At 46.6% G+C, this 23,003-nt stretch overlaps 1 protein-coding gene across 6 annotated transcripts in view; it reads right to left on the bottom strand.

Moving 5' to 3' along the window:
* Positions 1-133: 133 nt before the first annotated feature.
* Positions 134-23,003, bottom strand: part of NFYA (nuclear transcription factor Y subunit alpha) — a 25,570-nt gene continuing 2,700 nt past the window's right edge. For 2 of the 6 annotated variants that reach the window (XM_085886832.1, XM_085886835.1), the window contains exons 2-9: positions 13,105-13,189; positions 12,876-13,022; positions 6,990-7,103; positions 6,786-6,888; positions 4,663-4,811; positions 2,086-2,259; positions 1,534-1,651; positions 134-1,324 (exon numbers count right to left, since the gene is read on the bottom strand). In XM_085886832.1, the coding sequence (XP_085742958.1) occupies positions 1,299-1,324; positions 1,534-1,651; positions 2,086-2,259; positions 4,663-4,811; positions 6,786-6,888; positions 6,990-7,103; positions 12,876-13,022; positions 13,105-13,179 (906 nt within the window). In that variant the 5' untranslated portion in view covers positions 13,180-13,189 and the 3' untranslated portion in view covers positions 134-1,298. Of the gene's footprint in view, positions 1,325-1,533; positions 1,652-2,085; positions 2,260-4,662; positions 4,812-6,785; positions 6,889-6,989; positions 7,104-12,875; positions 13,023-13,104; positions 13,190-17,874; positions 17,920-18,456; positions 18,719-18,899; positions 19,004-20,463; positions 21,372-23,003 lie in introns of those variants that run through there. The other 4 variants (XM_085886836.1, XM_085886833.1, XM_085886834.1 and 1 more) reach the window with 4 other exon arrangements.

The raw sequence follows: 23,003 nt of genomic DNA on the forward strand, positions 1-23,003 counted from the left end.
TTCACTCATCTTGTTCGCTTTGTTCAAGTTGAAGAATCCATCTCATGTCATTCCCATCTCTACTCACAATCTTTTGACATGATTCACATTTCAGGTATAAAATCAATTTATGACTAAATTAGACATTAACAAGTTATAGATTGGATAACTTTATTGACTTGTGCTTAAGGCTGGTTGGTTGATCGAGCCTGTAGGCCTTGCACCATACCTCAAACCACGGGTGATTTCATTCCATTCAATCCTCCAAAACAAAAGGAAAATTCCAATCATACTTTTATATGTCATAAAATCACTGAATTAAAAAAACAAAAACAAAAAAAAAGGCTCGTCAGGCAGTTTTAGAGTCGTCATACAATGGTAATCGACGATTAAAATAATTCTCCAATCAAAACATGCCGTATTGCGGTCTGACCGTGCCGTCCGAAAACAACAATTCTATCCGCCGTCGGCCCGAGGAAAACCGCGGACGGGGCTTTCTACCGAGAGTCCATGAAAACGAACTCCTGTAACACGAACCTTCATCGTAGCAAAAGTGCATCTGGATCCCCTACCCGAACTAGAATCGTACATCAATTCACAGAAACCGCACTTAGCACAGGGCACCTGCCGCGTAAGCCGTGGTGCACATGACTCGACACAACCAAGAGGGCAACGTCGTACAAAGTGTAGAGAAGGCATCATGAGAGATCAGTGGGGTTATTCTCGTTGACATCGGTCCTACACTCTAAACAAAACCCAATTGCAGGCGGGGTCACCACCCATACCCGTACCCCCATTTTGACCTCAAAAACAGTTCAAAGTCGAGGTGCGTTCAGAGTGTACTCTAGTTTTGTTCACAATTACAAAGGGAAACGATGTACAAATGATGACAAAATTGTTAACTTGGCAGGTATTGCTCAAAATGACAGGAAGTCATAAAGTTGTACTAGTTACACTTTACTCTGTTTGGCGAAACAAACGCAGCACCAGAAACAAAATGAGGGACTTTTACACAGAGCGGACTCGACGGAGTGGAATGTTGAAATGGAAACGGCTCACGGAGCAATAGAAACACGCCAACGAGTACGGCAGGACGAAAATCAAACGAGAGACCTGGAGGAAGTTCAACCTCGTCAGGGGTCTGAGGTTTCGGCGGTGTGTGGTGGCTAATGGTGGAAGTACAGGGGAATTGACTAGTCGGTGGAACTCGGGGAAACAAAGTCCTGGCACACGCCTCGATGGACCTTCGTGGTTACGAAACGTCAAATTTCTGCTTTTCCAAACCATCCACTTTGCGAAGAACAAGCTTCTCGGGCCCGTTAAAATCTGACTCCATTCACGAAGACTAAGGTGGGGGGGGGAAGAAAAAGAAAGGTGGTGATGAGACACAACAGTCACAGAACTACCTTGCCCTGTGACGATGCTGCATTTGACTCTCTTAAATATGTAACGTGGAGGAACCAAGCGTTGAACCACCATGTTGTCATTCGGGCTCTCGCAGAGGTTCGACTCACAGCTGATAAAAGTCATTCTCTGAAACAGGATGTGACTTACTGTAACTTACTGTCTCTATCTCAATCTCTTTTTCATTCTCGTTGAGCGAGTGGAACCGGCCACCCTCGCCTCGTTGTCGTTGCATAGCGTGCTTGTGTCTCGACTCGTGGAGGTATTTCTGTAGAACGAGAAAAAAAAAAAACCAAGGTAACCAGAAAGAGTACAAAGGATCAAAAAAAAGAAAAACAGTGGAAATTTGTTTTTATACTTGCAATACAATTATACATGGATTCCCAACTCAGCCTCCTCTTCTTTTATACAGAACATGAACATGTTCTTCGTATACAGAACATGGAAGAGAGTACGATGTGGATCCTCCCTCTCTCTCTCTCCAGCCTCTGAAACTGAAGTCGGCACAACTCAAAATGCCTGCCTCCAACAAGGGTGCCTCGCTCGACCTCGGCGACTTCACCGTCACTCTGACCCAGCACCCGCGACTTCGGCACGGAGCTCTCCCCGAACCCACTTTTCCCTCCACTTCCAACAACCTCTTACTCCCACTTTCACACCTCTCAACTGTTACTGGATCGAACGCTCTCCCCGATCCCATACCTTCCGCTCTTTGGGGATACGACCCTCTGCCTCAAGCTTGGCTCGAGCCTGGCGTCGCTTTAAGATGCGGTGGTACTGCTTGGCATTCACGTAAAGAGGTTCCTCCTCAAGAAGCTCAGCACCCGGCAAGGGAATGCGTGGAGAACTGCCCTGAACCACGCTTGGCACCACTTGCTGCACTCAGAGCACGGTGAAGGGGGAGATGAGCCAAATGGAATACAAGTATCAACTCTCTGTACAGGTGGTGGTACAACTAAATGAAAAAAAAACACGACAACCATTAACTTTGTTTGAGGTTTCTTTAAAAAATAAATAAATAAAAATTACACCCCACCTGCCTCATAAGACAAGGTCAACCCTCAACTCATTACCCTCTCAAAGTCGACATAAGCTTAAAACTTACATTCATTCCTCGCCCTCGTCGTTTGTATAGAACCTCTTGTTCCAGGTTCACCGCTCACCTAGACTCCTTTAATGCCATTTCTCACACTTGTGGAACCTTCTTTCCTCGGTCTGTTCAGTCCTACTCTTCCCTTTAGGGCTTGAATTGGATAGTATCCATCTTTCCTACCTGCGATATTGTTACGGATTTGGAAGCCTTTTGCACACAGACAGACAGTCAGCAGCCCCCACAGTTCAGTTATTTTGATAAGTATGTGTTTATAGTTTGGGTCCCGTCCCTTATGTCTAATGGGAATTTCATGTGCGCGCTGCGGGTTTATTTTACAACAACAGCGGCACTGTCCCTCACTCAACCCGGTCGCCATTACGCACGTGGTCTTAGGTGAGGAGGTACGCGGAACTACAATCGCCTTAGATCGGGACTCCACCCAGAAGGGTGGGAGTTGCCCCGCCTACCGTGGGCCTGTCCAATGTGGGACGGCCAGCAAATCGCGTGACATAACCGTCCAATCAGGAGGCGAGTGGCCAGGGAAGAAATCAGCGAGTTATGTCTGGCTGTCTGGGTCTGCCTCGCCTGGTGTCGTCTGATCCGGCTGGAAGCTTTTTCGGCCTTTATCGCCGGTCACCTCGTCGTCTCTCGCCTTGTCCACCGTCGTGCTGGCTGGCGTCCGTCGCTCTATCCCTCGTCACTGGTGCTTCGTTGAGGCGGTTGGTTCGAGTCCCGCCACCGGACAAGCTCGACCAGACCGCACGAGGCGGACAGGTGCAAGTGCAGACTCTTGCCCTGAGCTCGCCTTCCCTCCCGAGCTGAAGGGCCAAATAAAGGCCGCGGCCACCATTTATTTTGGGTGTGTGCATGTGTGTCTGTGGGCCCAGTCTATAAGTAGCAATTGTTTAAGTGCCTTGTACATTACTTGCATTCCTTCTTGATAGTCGGTTTAACTCTGCTCTTTTTGTGCTCCCCTGCCCCATTATAAATAAACCCCGATTGTTCAATGTACCAGCTCGTTGTCTGTCACTTTCTTTCATTGGTTTAGCACGGTGCGTATTGGGAACTAGAGAGGCCTTGTTGCTGTAATTGTTCATTTGGACCGACGGATCTTGGTAATCCCCGCTCGGTTACACCGGACCGAGGTCGCTAGAGCGACCCAGTTCGACAGAGTCCGTTGAGGGTGTGACTTCCCGGGTAATTTAACGAGGTGGGCACTGAGGTATATTGAAATTTGGCTGTTAACCTTACCCCACGCCATCAGAGAATTGGCGAGCACGGTCCTCAAGTGACCCGTGACCTTCGGAGTTGTCCGAAGGCTACGACCTGCAATTCCGGGTGTTCGGTGGGAGACGGCTCTACTGCTCCACCTGGCGGCCGTTCATCGCCACCGACCCCTGGCCCACAACAATATTTCTAAGCTTCATTAACCCGAACTCCCTCCTGTCCATTTTCCCATCGACTTTCAGATAGCTCTTTCCTTTCCTACTCTCTCACCTCCTGGTCATGCATCCCAATGTTGTATCCGCATGCCGTCAGACTGCCAGTGTCTTGCCTTCTACCGGTCTCATCGCTCTTCCATGAGCCTGCACTCTGTATGAATAAACAAAAAAACAACAATAATCTTCCTGAGTCTTTGATCTAATTCTCTTCCCTCCAGGTCTTCGGGTTTGCTTATCGCCACCACTTCACAGTCTCTCCAATGTCTGCTTTTACACACCCACCAAGTCCAACCTCCCTCCATCGTGGTGCAATCCATGCGTTCTTGCGCTGTGACATTTCCCATCCATTGACCCTTTGCCCTCAGTTGTTCAGCCTTTTCACGAACCTCAACACCTGTTTAAAATTAAATTACTTTTATTTGCCGCAAACTTTTAAATCAGCCGCTCAGAAAACCTCACGTAAAGTTATATCAAGGGATGCAAAATGAGGCTCAAATCTGAATGGGTGTTAATGTTCAAATGTACAAAATACAGTCGATAAAAGATCTGCCATTTTTACCCACAATGCATCTGTACTCCAATGTTTTGCGTACATCAAGGAATACCTATTCAATGTCTCGAAACAAGCAGAAAATAACACAGCTCATCTTTCCTCACCCACTGAACAGCAATCCAGACAGTCACCACAACAAACTGTCCCTTAGGCCACCTCCAACACCTCCGTTCCTGCCACCCCTCCCTTACCATCACCATGTTTCCTGCATTGACCATTCCACTGGAAACAGGAAGCGTAACCGTGATCGTTCCAGGCCCCGCCGTGCTGGTCGATGTGGCGTTGCCTGCTTGTACTAGCTGACTGCCCGCAAGGCTCCCTGTGGGAATGGAGATTACACCTGCCGGGAAACGCCAGGCGTTAAACCGAGGTTCGAACACAGTTCAAAATGAATGGACATGACATCCACAAGTCAGTTGGTTATACAGAACACGATGTAAATGCGAACCCCTCTTGCTGTGAAGTAGGCTTCACACCAGGAATGTTGGTTGCTTCACCTTCTTCTTCTTCCCCACGGCAGATAGGGCACTTCTCAACATTTGTCGAGAAGAACAAAAACAAAACAAAAAAAACTTTCATACAAAACACTTTATAACAGCAGAACACTCGTTTTGTACATCAGGTCAAGGCTCGTGGAAGAGCTAGAAAAGGACAAAAGGGGTAGAATTGGCCGTTCCGAAACACTCGGTTAAATCAAGAAATTCTAAATGAGGAGCAATTCAGTTGCTGAACTTTCAAACCTGTTTCCCTCCTCCAAAACCTGGTGGTGTCAAGTCAGTCAGTCAGTCAGTCAGTCAGTCAGTCAGTCAGTCAGTCAGTCAGTCAGTCAGTCAGTCTCTCTCTCTCTCTCTCTCTCTCTCTCTCTCTCTCTCTCTCTCTCTCTCTCTCTCTCTCTCTCTCTCTCTCTCTCTCTCTCTCTCTCTCTCTCTCTCTCTCTCTCTCTCTCTCTCTCTCTCTCTCTGGTGTATGCTCCTCTCCAGCCCTTCCCTCACTTCAAACGTCACTATCCCCGACTCTGCTCGTGAGAAGGCTGAATGCCTCAATTCTGTGTTTGCTTCCAAATCTTGTATCCCTAACGTCTCTGTCTCTGTCTAGATATCAGGGCTCAACTACAAAGCCATCCACGGAATGGTGTCTTGCTTCGATTCACCCTTCACCTTGATTTGAAAACCACGCTGCCCCTGATACCGCATTTCCATGCAAGTCATCCAAGTTCAGACCGTCAAAGCGACCTCGTCCGCATTTTATCCTGACCCTTTGCCAAAAGGAGCGGATGCACGATGGATGACAGCTGGTCAATTAGATGACGAGGGAGAGTATGTGTCAAGCCGAACCGAAAAGGTAGATGCCATCGATTGGCCTCTGACAATGCAACTTCCTCTTCCTCCAAGTTTCCTTTGACATTGCTGTTTGTCTCCCAGGTTTTCATCCTGTTCCAGCTCTTCCACGAGCCTTGACTGCGTAGAGAAAAATAAAATCTAAACACTCGCAATACATTCCATTATAACAAACAACGCGTCATAGAAACACCAGTACAACAATCAAGTTTCAACTCGACGTAACAAAAGGTGAAATGTTAAAGAATCCGACGAGCCATTGTGAAGAAACGAAGTAAAACTTCACGGCGTGGCAAGTTCATCAACCTCTATTAGAGTCAAACATGAACTGCAAGCCGAATAATCCGGGATGAAACAGACATTTGACGTTGTCGACGAAGCCACGGCAGTACGTCATGTTCGCGTACTGACAGGGCTCTTCGTTATGGAAGAGGGTCCGTGGCGTCCGAGTATAACAAAGACTCGACACGACCGGTCCCCGGGACCTATCGGTTCACGAGGACAAGATTAACGCAACAGGGAAAACAGGGAAAAAACGTATGATTATTTTCGAAATATATTTATTTTCAGTGATAATGGAATTTCAAATGATACTTCTATTATTAATGTTGTTAATTTTATTCGTTTTGATTAATATATGCTTTGTGACAATGTTATCATTATTTTTGTTATTTTGGAAATAGAATGCCGTGACGTGGAAGGACCTATTAAGCTGCTCTGCACACCTTAAAAAGGCGCGCGTTTAAAACGTGGGAATTCTTCGTTGTCCTCTGAAGTTAACTCGCCCAATCAACTCAGGGGATCACAACGATCATTTTGGTGTTCTCCACATCAGAAAGCTCCAGTAGAACTCCACAAAAAACACACACACATCTTTCGAGCGTATCCGATAACACGGTGGCGGTACTCGCATCGCCGAGATTGCACATCAGTTTGCCTGCAAGTTCAGGATTGGCTAAAGTCCCATATTTACCTACCTTGAGGTATTACAGAGCCGTCGCCGGTGACTGGCTGGTAAACGATGGTCTGCCCCTCAGCATTCTGCGTCACCTGACCCTGGACAGCTACAGTTGTCTGGCCCTGCCATAGACGCACGGACATGTTTCCCTGAGTGAGCAACCAAAAATCTGAACAGGCACTTACAACACCCCCCCTTCCCAAATTCCTACCTTCCCACAAACCTGTGATTGTGTTGCATTATTTGTCTGGCTCTGCTGGACGATGATTGGCTGAGATTGTGCCTGTACTGTCTGTCCTGCCGGCAGCTGTAGCTGACCCGGCTGCATCAGCTGGATCTAGGAGGGGGAACAAATGGGAAAAGACATCCGATCGGGCATTATACCATGGACTATCAATAGACAAAGGTTATAGATGGGGATAGAGATCAAATAAATAACGCCAAAGGGTGTATGTGTATGCAAAACAGTATTTGAAGCTTCAGCTTTGGACAAGTGTTTCTGTCTTTGTGGCATCATTAGCAAGAGAAAAAAAAAGAAACTCAACATGGTTCACCAGCATTGGTTGGCTGAGCGATTGATACTGCCGTTATAAGTGTTGCGGCCAACACACTGCCGCTTTGCAGTGAGCGGTTGTGTTTTTCACAGACCACAACTAAAAGCCAGAGCTTGCTATTTCAATGTTGTAATACATACACATCGTTCGTCGCTGGACTCATCCCAGGTACAACCTGATCCAAATTCTGACAAACTGCGTCAAAGTGATTGTGCTGGCCGACTGATTCTGGCACTCCAAGCGGGGTCCTGGGCCTGTTTGCCACGCTCAGTTGAAATGCTCGAGCGTAGAGACATAGTCGGGAGACGTGCTGATAGGTGCACGATACCCAATCACCCAAATTAGTGATCTGAGCAGAGGACGGACGGACCTTTTCGTGCTGAGCGTTAACTGCCACAACCCAACGGTCCTTAAACGGCTGTCGACAGCCAATGTGGATCGCGATCGAGGGACACTCGAATCACTCCGAGACCAAGTGATTATATAATAGTGGATTGACACACAAAAATAGGGGGAATACAAAGAAACAATACCGTAATTTACATAATGCCCCGTATGCACCACCCCCCCCCCCCCCAAGTCATGGACGAATGGTAGTTTCTTAATTATTTATGCACTTAAGGCCTCAGACATTTCACAGAAGAAGGAACAAAAGAACGACAAGACTGAAATATCAACACTGTGCCCGAGGGGATTCAGCGGGTCCCAATTGGAGATAAGGCCCCTGCAGGAAACAGTTTGTGCCACAAGCAGGAGCTGGCACGAGGTGAAAGCAGGTCTGGGCACGGCTTGAGGTGGGGGTGGGTAGAAACCCGCAAGCAGGTGTGTCCTGTGCCACGGAGAAACCCCAGGGGTCCACGCGCAGCTTTCCCCGTCAATTTCCCGACAATCTCCTCTCTTCATCTCCGAGCAACAGGCCGAGTCAACCTACATGGTGTTATTTAGGCACGGCAGGGGTTGGAACTCCAGACATTTACGTCTTCAGCAAACCCCCATAACCATGAAACCACCAACAACCATATATGTGTATTATAAAGCAGGACTGTCTGTCTGTCCTACCCGACCTGCTCCGTCAGTTTTGGGGCTAGCCCAGCCAAAGTTTCTGTGGAACCTTTTGGGGTCACGGCAGGTGTCCGAAGGTGGGTGAGAGGTTTCATCGATTTCTCAATTCAATTATGATTTTGAGTTTTCACCCGTACGACTTCAATCTTTCGATGCGTGTAAACTTATTCGTGGATTCGGCATTGGCAGTTTCACCATTGACTCTGTATAGAAACATTACCCACATTATCCACATTCGGGTGGGGTCACCTGCAGCAAGTTTTTTTGCCCAAGTCATTCACGAACCAGCTGTCCATGCCTGACATTCGAGCCCCTCTCCTGCTGTTGAATTAACACCAGGCGGGTTGCCTCAGTCCATCAAATTTCTGAGGTTAGTAAAATGAGTAACAGGGGAGCACTGCATCAGCGTTGGCAAGCGGTCGGAGTCGTGAACGTACAAGTGACGGGAATACGTCTGAAAGGAGTTCGAATGCCACAGGGGAATGGTAAGTTGCTGAGGTACTCGGCTGAATTGCCCTCTGGAACCCGGCAGGGCCGAAGGCAGGATTGTTGATGAAGGATCCAAGGAGAAATAAACTCGGGACTCTTCAGATGAGCTTCACCAACCCGCGTAAGGCAACGCGAGACGAGCACGGTGCCACAAAGGCAAACGAGCTCTTTACACACGAGGCACACGAAGGTGCCAATACCAAGGGAAGAATCGCTACCAGCAAAACTCCACCATAAGGGTTGCTTTTTTCAGAACACCACCAGGCACAGAAGATCTCTGTAGAGTGGAATGTGTCTGAAACACACCAACACATGGCTGACGTTCGTGCCAAAAACGCCAAGCTGGGGGATCTTTAGCATGGAAGGAAAGACGTCCGAGGCGTTCGGAATCCGAGTCGACCATTTATTCCACCCGTGACCGAACAACCCGCTCGTCTCTCTTCCGGTTGCGCCCGGTTCCGGAAAACCCCTCCGATCAACCCGAGCTCGAGAATATTTACACATTATAACACGAACACGATGCCGCTACAGATCGCAATGGCACGCAAGTTCTCCTCGACCTTTTGTGAGACGACTGAAGAAGAATTCTACCCGAGGATAAATAGCGAGTCCCGTCTCGGTGACAACTCGAGCATTCTCCTCCAGCTAATATCATTTGGCCCACGTGGGATGAATGCACGTCATTGCCTTCCATTGCATTCCGATCAGGGAAAACCCCTTCTCCTTTTCCCCGACCCCTTTTACAATTCCCTCCGTCTTCTTTCAAACTCAATCTCTCTCTACTCTCGTTCCAACCACAAATTAGTACGATACCATCAACGGAGCAAATTAAAATGTGAACAAACAACTCATGATGTCAACGAATATAAATTCCATTCCAACGTGATCACCAGGACGGACGGATGTGCCGGCGAGGAAAAGGCGGATACACAACACCGACGTACACACGCACGATCCAGAATCCATGCGAGCAATTCACATAATTGTGGTCATGATGCGTTATTGCATTAACATGACACCCCATCCTGATGGAATGGGTTAATAAACGAATCGGCATATCGGAGAATCGCACCTAAATGCCCTACAATCGCGGCATGCCGTTCTGATGACGAACACATGGAAACCTCTGCACGGGTCATTACAAAAATACAGATTTCCGCAAAATCCGGAAGGAGTTTCACCCATGAACCAGCATAGAGACAGACAGACAGGGGTGAAGACATAACCTCCTTCCACCTTTGGGAGTGGAGGTAGTAACGCTTCCTCCTCTTTCCTCTGAATACGCTCCACGAGGCGCACAACGATTCGGCTCCACAATTCCCCAGAAAGCGTTCCTATCACTAATTTTGTCTCCGATAGTTTCTTCAAAATCCCACCGATAAGTTTCAACATCCTGAGAACGTTCAGAGTTACTAATGACGCTGGAATCGGTATCGGAACCCGAGCTCGACCTGCACCGTTTCTCCACGTGAGCTTCCATTTGGATCAAGGTGAGTTCTGAGTGCGACGTCACTGGGAAACTCGAAAATCAACACTCTCAGGCTTTTTGACACAGATTGGCAAAAATAACTCAAATTTATTTTCCCTTCAAATTAGACCGTCGACGACGATTCTAGTGGAGTAGATAGTAGAAAAATCGTGCAAATTATGATACAAGCATTAAATTTGGCATTTCTTTTCTGCACGGCTTTCTGATCAAATCTGCCCGATTGGCCATTTGAAAATCCAAATTTTTGAAAAATTTGAAGAAAAAAAAAAAATTCAAAAAAATTTGAAGTCACAGTTGGCTGAAATTCTTGAAGCGCAAGTGAACATCCCAGACAGAGAACCAAGGGGAGATGCAGTCATCATTGATGGCTCAGCGCTTATCAATGCCCTACCTCCACGCACTTCAAAGATATTTGATGACTATGCTAAAGAAGACATCATCCCAAAGGTGGAATCCTATGGTGCCAGGTACGAGAGGGTGGACGTAGTGTTTGATGTGTACAAGAAGTCAAGTCTGAAGTCCGAGGCAAGGTCGAAAAGGAGGCAAGGAATCAGAAGAAGAGTGACAGGAACCAGTTAGACCCCAAGTAACCGGAGAAGCTTTCTTCGAGATGACAGCAATAAGACTGAGCTGTTTCACTTCCTTGCGGAAAAGATGTGTGAAGCACAGACGACAAGCACAGTCATTGTCACAAAAGGAGAAGATGCCATTAGCAACACAAGGAAGTCACTGGATGCTGTGTCTCCATGTTGTCATGAAGAAGCTGACAATCGAATATTTGTACACGCCAGGGATGAAGACGGATGGTAGCAAGTCCATTATCATCAAGGCTAATGACACGGACGTACTAGTCATAGTAATATCTGTACTGCCATCCTTACAGGAACTAGGTCTTGAGAACATGTGGATTACTTTTGGCCAAGGAGCCAAGGCGCGATGGATTCCAGTCCATGAGGTGGTTTCTGCAATAGGGCCTGAGAAAGCTTGAGGGATCCCACACTTCCATGCGTTCACTGGATGTGACGTCGTGTCTGCCTTCCGTGGTAAAGGGAAGAAAACTGCATGGCAGACTTGGAACGTCTTTGAGGATGCTTCTGAAGCATTCACCAATCTCAGCTAGCATCCAACATTGATTCGTGATCTTGACTTTTTTGAAGTTTTTTTTTTTTTTTTCAAATTTTTCGAAATTTGGATTTTCAAATGTCCAATCAGGCAGATTTGATTAGAATCCCCTGGAGAACAAATGTGCCCAATTTGATGCTTGTATCATCATTTGCACAATTCCTCTCAAAAATTGCTGTTATCTGCCCCACTATTCTCAATGGCTTTCAGGGGGAAAATAAAATAATTAGCGACTTCCAAATGAGAGAGTACGACTTGCGTGACTTGACGCGAGGCATTTCGACACGATGGTGGTGAGGATGGACACATATGATGAGGGTTGAAAGGTATGAACGAACCAAAGGCAATCTACGAGTTCATGCTTCGTTCCCGATTGGATCATTTCGCGCAAGCCAGTGAGCGGATTAACCTTTAATTGCTCACCCAATTGGCAAACGTTCCAGGCAATGATTTCTGGAGTGTTTTGTATCTACAATCATACAATTTAGTTTAAAAAAAAAAAAACAGATAACACACTTTGCAATTGATTTTACGTCTCCGCTGACGAAGTTGCAGGAAGCATTACGTGTTCGGGTAATTTTATGTTTTCTCTACAACCGCTTATCTGATCGACGCAACACTTTCACCATGGGTGTGACTACTCGTGTAATGTTTTAATGATAATCAATGACGTCATAGGTCACGTGGTTTGGCAGCTGAGATTTTTATTTTAATTTTAAGAATAAACATTTAAAAATATTCTTCTGCTGAACAGCTTAACCGATCGAAGGGAAATTTCACCCACACATTCCCCAAGCCTTATGGCTACCAGGGCGTTCACGAATAATTACGAGGTCACATGGCCTGGCAGCCGTATCGGTTGAACGAAAATCTTAAAAAGAATTAAAAAAAACCTGTCTCTGTGGGTCTGTCTGTCTGTCTCTCTCTCGAACTGCTTCATCAATCGACGTGAAACGTCATTTATGATTGAGTAGCTATGGGGGGTACAGGTTTTATATTTCAACCTGATCGGTCGCATGGTCTGGCAGCCAGAATTATTTAATATTTTGAATCTGGGTTCAGGGATTTAAATCAAACTTGGTACAAGTATGTGTGATGATGTAATAACGTTGGCGCAGGCATATCTGGCGACGTCTCGGAGTCGAAGAGTGCCCTTCTGGTTCATTTATGCAAATCAATGTCTTGAATCATGGAAAAGTCGATTCTGAGTCCAAATAGAGGCGCTGACTGCCGCGAATCGTGGTGTTGACTTATACGGTGAAATACGGTACTGTTAAAAGCCACAGCACACCAGTCAATTTTACACTTTGTAACAAATAAATGTTAAACTAGCTTACCAACTTTACACTTCGTTGTTGCTAATCGCAAGCAGCGCAATGCCATGCGTTCTCACCTGCTGGAGGCCCTGCGTGCCGGACACGGGTAGTTGGACCAAGGTCGGGGTTTGACCCGGAGTCACCGCCTGCACCATGATCGGCTGTCCGGTTGGCGTGAGGAGCTGGCCCCCACTCACCTGAACCATCAAAGGCTGGTTTTGCACCTGCATGCAGAGATCAACAAAGTTGCGTGTTTGCTCAGCACATCCATGAAGGCCACAAAGAAAATGCTCCCCACATCAATACCTGCTGCGCTATCTGTCCTGCCACCACAGTCATGGTTTCACCGGAAGCTTGGCTGGTGGCAGGAAAATGCTCCATGCCTTCTCACCTAGGAATGACAGAGCAGGAAGGGGTTAATGGCACAACAGGCCACCCAGTGAGCGAGCTGTTAGGGTTAGACATTCACAGCAAACTCCATAAATAATCCACACTTCATTGGGATGAAATCTCACAGCCTGGCAGAACTGGATCATCTGTTAGCATCACATATATCCCTACAAGATTCCGTTTTCTGTTTCAAGTCACAGATTCCACAAATTCCATATATTTTGCACGATCGCAGGACATCAGGGGCTCTATACTTACACACTGAAAAATGGCCGCTTTCAGCGTACACGAGTAACATGTTCCCAGGTCGAGAAACTGCTGCGGTAGAACCGACACTCTGTAACGGAGTACGGCACATCAGATTGGAGTGGTTTTTTTTTTGGTTTTTTTTGAAGTTTTCGACACGATGGTGGTGTTAGTTTTCTTGACACGACACAACAATTTTTTTTGCATCAGAGTGCGCAAACCCGCATCACCATTCGTCACCAGCTGGTTTCAGAGGGTGGACAGTCAACCATGGATGTAAAAAACGTTTGCAGTTGCGTGCGGATATTTAAAGGGGATGCAAGAGCAGAGAAACTGAGCCTCGTTCGAGAGGACTCCAAACAAGCCATTGACCGAACAACATTCAGCGTTTGGAAGGATTGATAACCAGCAAACCACAGAAACAAATCTCCATGGCAACAGACATATCAAAGGGTTTAAGGATACGATTTAGCGGATCGATCTCAAAATGTAAAAGGTTTCTGCAGACTGCACGCCTTGTTCCAGGAATGCTTACAGACAGCCAAAAAATGATGGACGCACAGGAGACGATTACAATATCCCCCAATTTTTTTCAAAAAGCATGGAGTTAATCAATTAATAACTAGAAGGGCTCTCGGTAGAGTGCATACCTCCGCCAGGTAATGCCTGATCCACGAGAACATATCCGGCCCAATACATTTTTGAAATATCATGCTATATAGCGTTTTTGGCCCGAATCTTTCAACACTTTAAAACTAACAAGTCTGAAGACGACGATGGTTCATGAGCGGTATTTGACGATGTAGATTGTTTCAGAAGTCAAGGATGAGACAATGTGATAATTTTTGACCAAGTTATAAAAATGATCAACATGATGTGGTACGAGTGACAGGTTATTGGCTGCAAAATGTCGAAAACCCGGTTTCGTTCAACAACTTTCAAAATTTGACCTTTGCATAACCTTTAAAGGTCACAAAACAATGTTGTGGACATTAAAATAAGGAAACAGGATACGTGCTATAGCTTATTGGAGTTAGTTCGTCGAAGAAGGTCGAAAACAGGGTTCGATTCCCACAACTTTGAATATTTGACCTTTGTGAACTTTATAGGTCAAGGATTATGACCTTTGGTGCAAAACTTCCTCTGGAACATTCCAGGAACAATATAACGTCATATCGGCTATATGGCATTTCACACTCCTCGGATTATCCATACTTTGATGAAATCAGCGTAAAAACAAACTTGAAGGGGGCGAGGTGTTCAACATAGAACAAAATGGTTTCAAGACTTTAGGTGGGAAATGACCTCAAGATTATGCATAAAAAATATTGTCATCCTAGCTCTCAAAGTTTGGGCGGTCATATGATTTTAATGTCAAAATTCGCTATTTTCTAAGTTTGTGACCTTGACCTTGGGACGAAAATGAAAAATCGAGCTCCGTGGGGCTATGCAGGTGCCATTGGGCTAACCAAATAACAAAACCCCTGCCAAATTCGACAAACCCCCTCGGAGAAGATGTAAATTGAAATCGGCTACCCCCTAAAAACACATTTTTTGGGCGTGGCTCCGCCCATAATGGGCACATCATGCCCATTCTCAGGAAAACACAACTAGATCATGATATTGTTGTGGTTGACGAAATTCACAAACCACCATTCAGGTCCCTTAGGTGAGATATCTCTGTAAGTATATGTGTAGTTAGGCCCAAACCCGTTGTCTAGAGGGAATAAATGTCATTCAGTCGGGCTGCGACTCTTCAGGATCGCCGTTTTTCTTTTACTATCTTTATTTTGGACCAGCCGCCATTATTACCACCACCAACCACGTCTCAACAGCCATCACACAACAACCACCAACCACAACGCCGCTTCACAACAACAACCACCAACCACAACGCCGCTTCACAACAACGACCACCAACCACAACGCCGCTTCACAACAACCACCAACCACAACTCCGCTTCACAACAACGACCACCAACCACAACGCCGCTTCACAACAACCACCAACCACAACGCCGCTTCACCACAGCCGCCACGACCTTTACCGTCACAACTCGCCACCATCGCATCCACACCATCTCGCGCCACTCGTGGGCACCGATACTGGACTCGTGCAGGGCGCGCACCGAGCAGCGTATTCAAAAAATCACGGACTTTCCGCAGAAAAACGGATCAAAAACGACTCACGCCCACTTCTGTTCCGTCCTATCGGTGAGCGAGGGGCGATTTGGCCCCGCCTCCAGGGCGTTGGAGGGCGGTCGCTATATGCAAATTCATGGATCAAAAAGCATTCACGCCCACTTTTCCTCGGTCCAATGGGGAGCCAGTTAGAGAGGTGAAGGGTCGGAGGCAGAGGGTCAAGGGTGAAAGAACGAAGCCACGGGGCTTATATAAACGGCTGCGTTCGTCAGTAAAGTTGAGTTGTGCGGAGTTCAAGAGAGTCGTCGGTGGAGCTGGAAAGAAGTGGGAGAAGTCAAGAGTGAAGAGTTGGGACGAGCCAAGAGAGGAGACGGAGAGGGCGAGTAGACGGAGCTGTGGAGAGGTGGCGGCGGCGAAGGCGGACGAGGGGGTGCTCGCGTCGGTGCCGGGAGCTGCAGAGGGAGAGGCCAGCAACGCGACCGAGGTCGAGGAGGAGACGCTCGCCGCGGGACCCGAGACAGGGTGATATCCTCCTTCCCCCGAGCATCAGCAACCCCCTCCTGTTTCCCCCCGCGCTGAGATTGTGCGACAAAGGGGGCCCCTTTCCCACCCCCTACCAGACACTGTCCGCGAGGCCCGCGGAGTTGAGGCACCAACGCCACTTCGCGTCTCATCATCAGACGGGTAGGCCCGACCCGGTCTCGGCCCCAGGCCCGCCTCATCCTTGAGGGTGGTTCTTTTTCTTTTGTTTTGGGTACATGTGTTGTCGGCGCCGTCTGTGAAGTAAAATTGAATAAGTGTTGCCGTGTGCTCGGTAGTCGGATAGATCTGCATTGTTGCATTTGCTTTTTGTGTAATATTGCATTGTCTTCTCCTTTTACATGTGCTTTTGGTGGAATTGTATATGTGTGCTTTCCGTTCATCGTGAAATAAATGTGAGTTATGTTGAACTGTTTTCCCGCTTCGCTTCGTCTTTTCTTTCATTGAATCTCCATCTTGCTTCACGTAAAGGGTTGGCCGTGGGCTAAAACGCCGGATAATTAATCGAACCGTCGAGGCCGACGAATAACACCGCTCGGTTATCCCGATAGTACGGAACGGGTCGCTTAAAGTGGCCCGTGTCCGAAGTCGACCTGCGGCGAGGTGCGATCGCCCGGTCTACCCTCCGTGTGGGTACTTAGGTAGGTCGAATTTGGCGAGCAACCCTATCCCACGCGGGGGCCGATTGGCACGATCGTGGTGAGACCAAAAGGTCCACCCGTGACTGGTTCCCGGCGTTAGTCCGAGAGGGTCACGACTGGATTGTCCGTCCGGTGGGCGACGTGCCGCGATTCGAGTTACGTGGCCGTTCGCACGCCGGCGGGCGCGAATCCGCAACAATATAAACCTCCCACCAAAATTTTAGCAGGATCGGATCAAAACCCACAGAGCTATGCTCGAGACAGACAGACAGACAGACAAGCCGGTAGGCGGACATGGGTAGTCAGCCGTTGCTAGGCAACGGAGGGGTCCATAGCAACGGTTCTTTCTCACACATAACTAGGATATACCATGAACCTACCATACCAGTTTCATGTATATCTGACTCAGTCTCTGAGATGTAACGAACTTCGTTTTTTTATTGTTTTCGACCAGGGTTCATTCAAAGTCTATCTTCTCCGACAGTTTTCATAGGATCCGGCTGGAAATTTTTGACAATATGGCTGAATGTACTGCCCACAGTCGGTGGTGGCCCGATTTTTGATTTTCGAAAAAATTAATTTTTTATGATTTTTCTAAAATTTCAAAGTCCCGTTGCATGGCAACGGTGGTGTCCATAGCAACGGTTCTCATTTGCACACAACTAGGTCATGGTATGAACCTACCAACCAAGTTTCATCGAAATCGCCATTGTATTAACGGAGCACTGGACCGAACAGAGGGACAGACAGACAGACAAACATATCGACGGAAATACTGATAATAATGGTAGAACAAATATCAAAAAAAAAAAAAAAATTGAAATTTTTTTTTTTTTTTCGACGAGATCGACTACCCAACAGACAAGCCGGTCAGTAGGCGACATGGGTGGTTGTGACATAATTGCATACTAGTCATACAGTTTTTGACGGATCGGGCTGAAAATTTTTGACAAAGAGGTTGATTATAGTGCGCATAAAAACCTGGAAGCCGATTTTTGATTTTCGAAAGAATGTTTTTAGGATTTTTCAAAAATTTCAAAGTCCCGTTGCTAAGCAATGGTGGTGTCCATAGCAACGGTGCTCAAAAGCATACAACTCGATCCTGGTATGAACCTACTTGTCAAGTTTCATCAATATCGGTTGACTCCTCTGGCCTCCAGAGCTGTCCATTACATGCAAACAAACAAATAAAAAAACTAACGGTAAATAGACACCCTATTTTTGAAGGACTACCATTTGATAAATAAAACCAAATTCAAAAATCGGCTCGAGTAAAATTTTCTAAATATCTCGAAGTGTTTAATTCCGAAGTCTCGTTTCTCCACATTCAAAACTGTAGGACAAGTATTGAAAACACCGTACACAGTTTTTTGGCCGCTGCATAGCAACGAGACTCAAACATGCACACTCCCAGCCCATATGGCACCTGTTCGCCAAGTTTCATCGAAATCGGTTTGCTGGTTTGTGCTGTGGAGCCTAGCGTTGCACACACACACACACACACACACACACACACACACACACACACACACACACACACACACACACACACACACACACACACACACACACACACACACACACACACACACACGGAAAACCCGACAATAAGGGTACTCTAGCGACCACCCAACAGACAGACACACACCAATAACGAATATAGTGGTCACTTACTGACTCGGGAACCAAAAATAATTACCGTATCCGGATTGAATCAATTCTTCCTTGTCACGCACCCAACATGTCCACCAAGTTTTATCCGAATCAGTCCACAACTGTTTGAGATATCATGCTATATATCGTTTTTGAACCGATCTCTCAATGGTGAAGAATCATTTTAAAAATTTGAGTAGCGGTATCTGCATCCGGAGCTCCACCAAAATCTCATCAGTTCGTCCTTGTCACACGCAACGTGCACACCAAATTTCATCCGGATCCGTCCACAACTTTTCTGAGATATCCTGCACACAGACAGACAAACAAACAAACAAGAATACGATGTCGTGCAGAGCACGACACACGCAAAATCCAGAAAACAAATTTGACCTCAAAAATAATTGGTGGTTGAATTCAATGACCAAACAGGCAACTCTACAAATTTCAATGAAACCAGAAGAAAATTGACAATTTCAGAAATCCCACCTTAAAAGTTGTTGACCTTTTGACCTCGAAAACAATAGGCTTCTTACTTATGACAAACTCTACCACGTGGTGAAGATTCGGGAAGATCGGTTTAAAATTGTGACCTGCAGCCGATTGACAGACAGACAAACAGATCAACAAAATCAACTGACCAACAAACTTGAAAAATCTTCGACTTTGCAAGTAAAAAAAAAAAAAGAAGAAGAAAAAAAGAGACGGAAAGGGGTGAAAACATAACCTCCTTCACCTCGGTGGAGGAGGTAATTATCGTATCCGAATCTTCACCAAAATTGAAATACGTCTTCCTTGTCACACACCTAACATGTCCACCAAGTTTCGTCTGAATCCGTCCACAACTTTGAGATATCATGCACACAAACAGACAAACAAGACGACGACGTCGTGCAGAGAGAGCATGATTCTTGCAAAATCCAGAAAACAAATTTGACCTCAAAAATAATTGGTGGTTGGATTCAATGACGAAACATGCAACTCCTCTTCAAACTTCAAGTCAATCGGATGAAAACTGTCAATTTTAGAAATTTGGCCTATTTTGACCTTATGGTCCATGTTGACCTCAAAAATAATTGGTGGTTTAATTCAGTGACCTGAAATGTAAATCCCTCTTCAAATTTCAAGTCAATCGGATGAAAATTGAGGATTTTAGAAACACCTCCTTTGTTGTTGACGTTGGGACGATGTTGACCTTTTGGCATAATATTGATCTAAAAAATAATTGGTGGTTTAATTCAGTGACCTGAAATGTAAATCTTCTTCAAATTTCAAGCCAATCGGATGAAAATGGAGGATTTTAGAAATCTCACCGAAGTTGTTGACCTCTTGACCTCAAAAACAATAGGGTCTTCCCTATGACAAACTGTACCATGTGGTGAAGTTTCATGAAGATCGGTTTAAAATTGTGACCTGTAGGTGATAAACAGACAGACAGACAGACAAACAGAATAACAAAATAGACAAACCAATACACTTGAAAAATCTTCGATTTTGAAAATAACAAACAAACAGAAAGGGATGAAAACATAACCTGCTTCACCTTCGGTTACCTTAGGCGGAGATAATGAACAGTATGAACTCCTGAGAAAGTGAACAGGGTGAGTGAGCTCTTGATTCATGCACAGTCCAAGCTCCACCACTCTCCCATAACCCTGAAGCCGAAGGACCTGCACAACCTTTGCTACAGCCTTCACATGATAGAGACACAGGTGACAAAGGTGTGTATATAACACTCCCCCAGGCTGGACTAAGCTGAGAAATAAAGTCTTGCATGCTTGTTAAACTAAATTAGACTTTCGTATTTGAACATCATGTGTGAGTGTGCGAGTGAGTCACACGCACACGCACACACACACACACACACACACCACCCTGCATGACAGTTTACAGCTGGGTCAGGATTCAAACCCAGGCGAGACTCCTTCGTAGGGAGTGTGTGCACCTCTTGAGGGTCGCCAACCTTTTTTTTCAATGCGAGCTACTTTTGATTCATGAAATATTTCAAGAGTTCCGAGAACATAAATTGAAAAGATACGAATCCATAATTTACCTTTACTTGAGTGTAAAACTTTACACAGCATAATGTGCTGTGTCTGCTGACAGGGCAACTGAGATGGAGCCGTTCAGGTGCTCATCTGTCAGCCGGGTTCAAAAATTAGATTCGATGAAGTTCATGTCAGAAAAGGTAGGTCGAGCCAGGTCGGGAAGCCACTTTCATCGATACTTTGCGGAGGTTCCTGTACTTCTCAGTATCCACTAGACTCCAGAAATGTGCGTCAGAGTGTGGCAAGAGATCGCCATGCTCGGATGACAGTTCGTCCGGACAGGACTTGAAACTCCGGCACTGTTCACATCAATTGCACAGATCACATCAATTATTCCAACAACGGGAGACAAAACGTGATCAAACCCCACTACTTTGGCACAAGGTGCCTCTTGATGAACGACACAGTGGTGGTTCAACAAATGAGGGAAATCGGGGTCTGCTTCACGCGTTGCGATGAAACCGGCATGACGCCCGATTATCGCTGGCGTGCCATCGGTCGGTACTGCGACGAGCTTCTCCAAAGGCACATTCCTTTGTGCGACATAATTATTGACCTTGTTGTCACTTCCGCTTCCGGTTTTTGTGGCGACGGTTGGTTCTCTCCAGGGGTCTCTGTGACTTTCTCAAGGAAAGTTTCCGATCGCCATTTGTCACGTTTTGACTGTTTATTTCGTTGCCTCCATGTTTACTGCGTGTGTTCCCAGTTCGGTTTAGTTTCAAAACTTGTGCTAATTTGTTGAGTATTCGTCGGTCTTGTCACATCAGGTTTCCCCGAGGCCTACCCGTCTTCCCGTCTATGTGCACGATCATGTTTATTTATATTTTCTCAACTTTTCCCTCCACCCTCCCTACAATACCCTCCGTTTCATTTCTTAAAACAAATTTAACAACCTCTTCCTTGCTCATCGAATACCCCCACAAAACCACGTAACTTCCTAGACCGACTCTTCTTCGTGCTTCTCCCCCCCCCCCCCCACCCAACCCCACTTCCATACCAATCCCACTTTGATCGTGAAGGTTTTCACCACATACCTTCATGACCTTTTCTTCAAACCCACTGCTAGAACTATCAGTTCTTCTGTGCTACATCCATCTTCCAATGTATGTAACCAAATCTCTGACCGACAAACCTTCAAAATCCCTTTTTGCAACACTTGTTCGTGTTCCATTATTAATCGTACTTTTTTCCAACTTCAGTGCAAATTTATCCCACCTCCTTAAATCCACGTTCTCCTAACTCCTTCACCGTTATACCCTCTCCTTACCCCTCATCCTGCCTCCTCTATTAGCATCTCTCCACTGTACTCTGCCTTTTCAAATGTCTCACACACTCATTGAGCACACTGCTCAATATCTCTATCACGCTCTCTCTTTCCTCGCATCACATCTCCCCCTCTTCCCACCCTCTCAAATTTTGTCCCCCCCCTTCTTCCCCCCACCCACTGCCACCTCAACCACACCACTACCCAGTCTCATCCTCCCCTTCTGCTCACACCTCCCTTCTCCATCCTCTGTGACCATGCCTGCTCTCATAGTCTCCCCTCCCTCTCAATTCAGCCACCTGCTCCCTCTACAAAGCAAACTTCACTCTCTTCCCCTCACACCAAGCTTCCTCCTCACCCTTCTCCATCAATTCTCCCCCCTCACCCCTCCCTTTCAAATCTCACAACTTACTCCCCTGTCTCATCCACAAAGCTGCCTCCTTCCCCTAACTTCTCTCTCATCCAGCTCATTCCTCCACCTCCTCCAATACCCAACTTCACTTCCCCCCCCACCCCCTCTTATAAGTCCCCACTGCTACTGATCCAATCACCACCTAGCCAATGTCCTCCTCCTCCTCATCCGACCCTCTCCCCCAGCTCTTCTACAATTCGTCATCAATCATCAACTGTCAACAACTCTCACTACTTCCACCTCTCCTCGCTCACACAACCCTCACCCTTCCCCTCCCCTGCACCCAAGGCCTCCTCCCATCCCTCTTCCTTAACAGTGTGGACCTGAAACATCAGGGGCCTTCGCTCTAACCTGACTGATCTCTCCATACAGGTTGCCACTACAAAAACAGACATAATCTGCTTAACAGAAACTTTCCTCCATCAAGATGTCTTCGACTCCCAAGTATCTCTCCCCGGTTACTCCCTCCTCCGGCATGACAGACTTGAGCCTCATCCTGGTTGCTCTCTTCATCAAAGACTATTCCTAACTCTCCATGCACTGCCCTCACTCCACCACACCCCCCAGGAATACCTCTGGCTACGGCTTCCCCTCAACTCCCACCTCATGTTTATATGTGTACTGTACCGTCCACCGAACAGCGATGACTCCATCTACACCTCACTATCCAAAATCATGGACCAACTTCTATCTTCTCATCCAAACTCTTCCTCATATGTAGTGACTTTAATTATCATCATGTCAGTTGGCTGGGTGTGGGTAACCTCTCTCTCACCTGCCATGGCACGTCACAGCATTGAGTGGGGAGGGGGGGGGGGTTGCATTGGTTTTACCGTGGTTGCTGTGGCTCTCGAGATGGGATTCTTTCT

This window comes from Eptatretus burgeri, chromosome 6 (genome assembly GCF_056783735.1).
Source record: "Eptatretus burgeri isolate ZD-2024b chromosome 6, Ebu_testis_v1, whole genome shotgun sequence".
Lineage (NCBI taxonomy): Eukaryota > Metazoa > Chordata > Myxini > Myxiniformes > Myxinidae > Eptatretus > Eptatretus burgeri.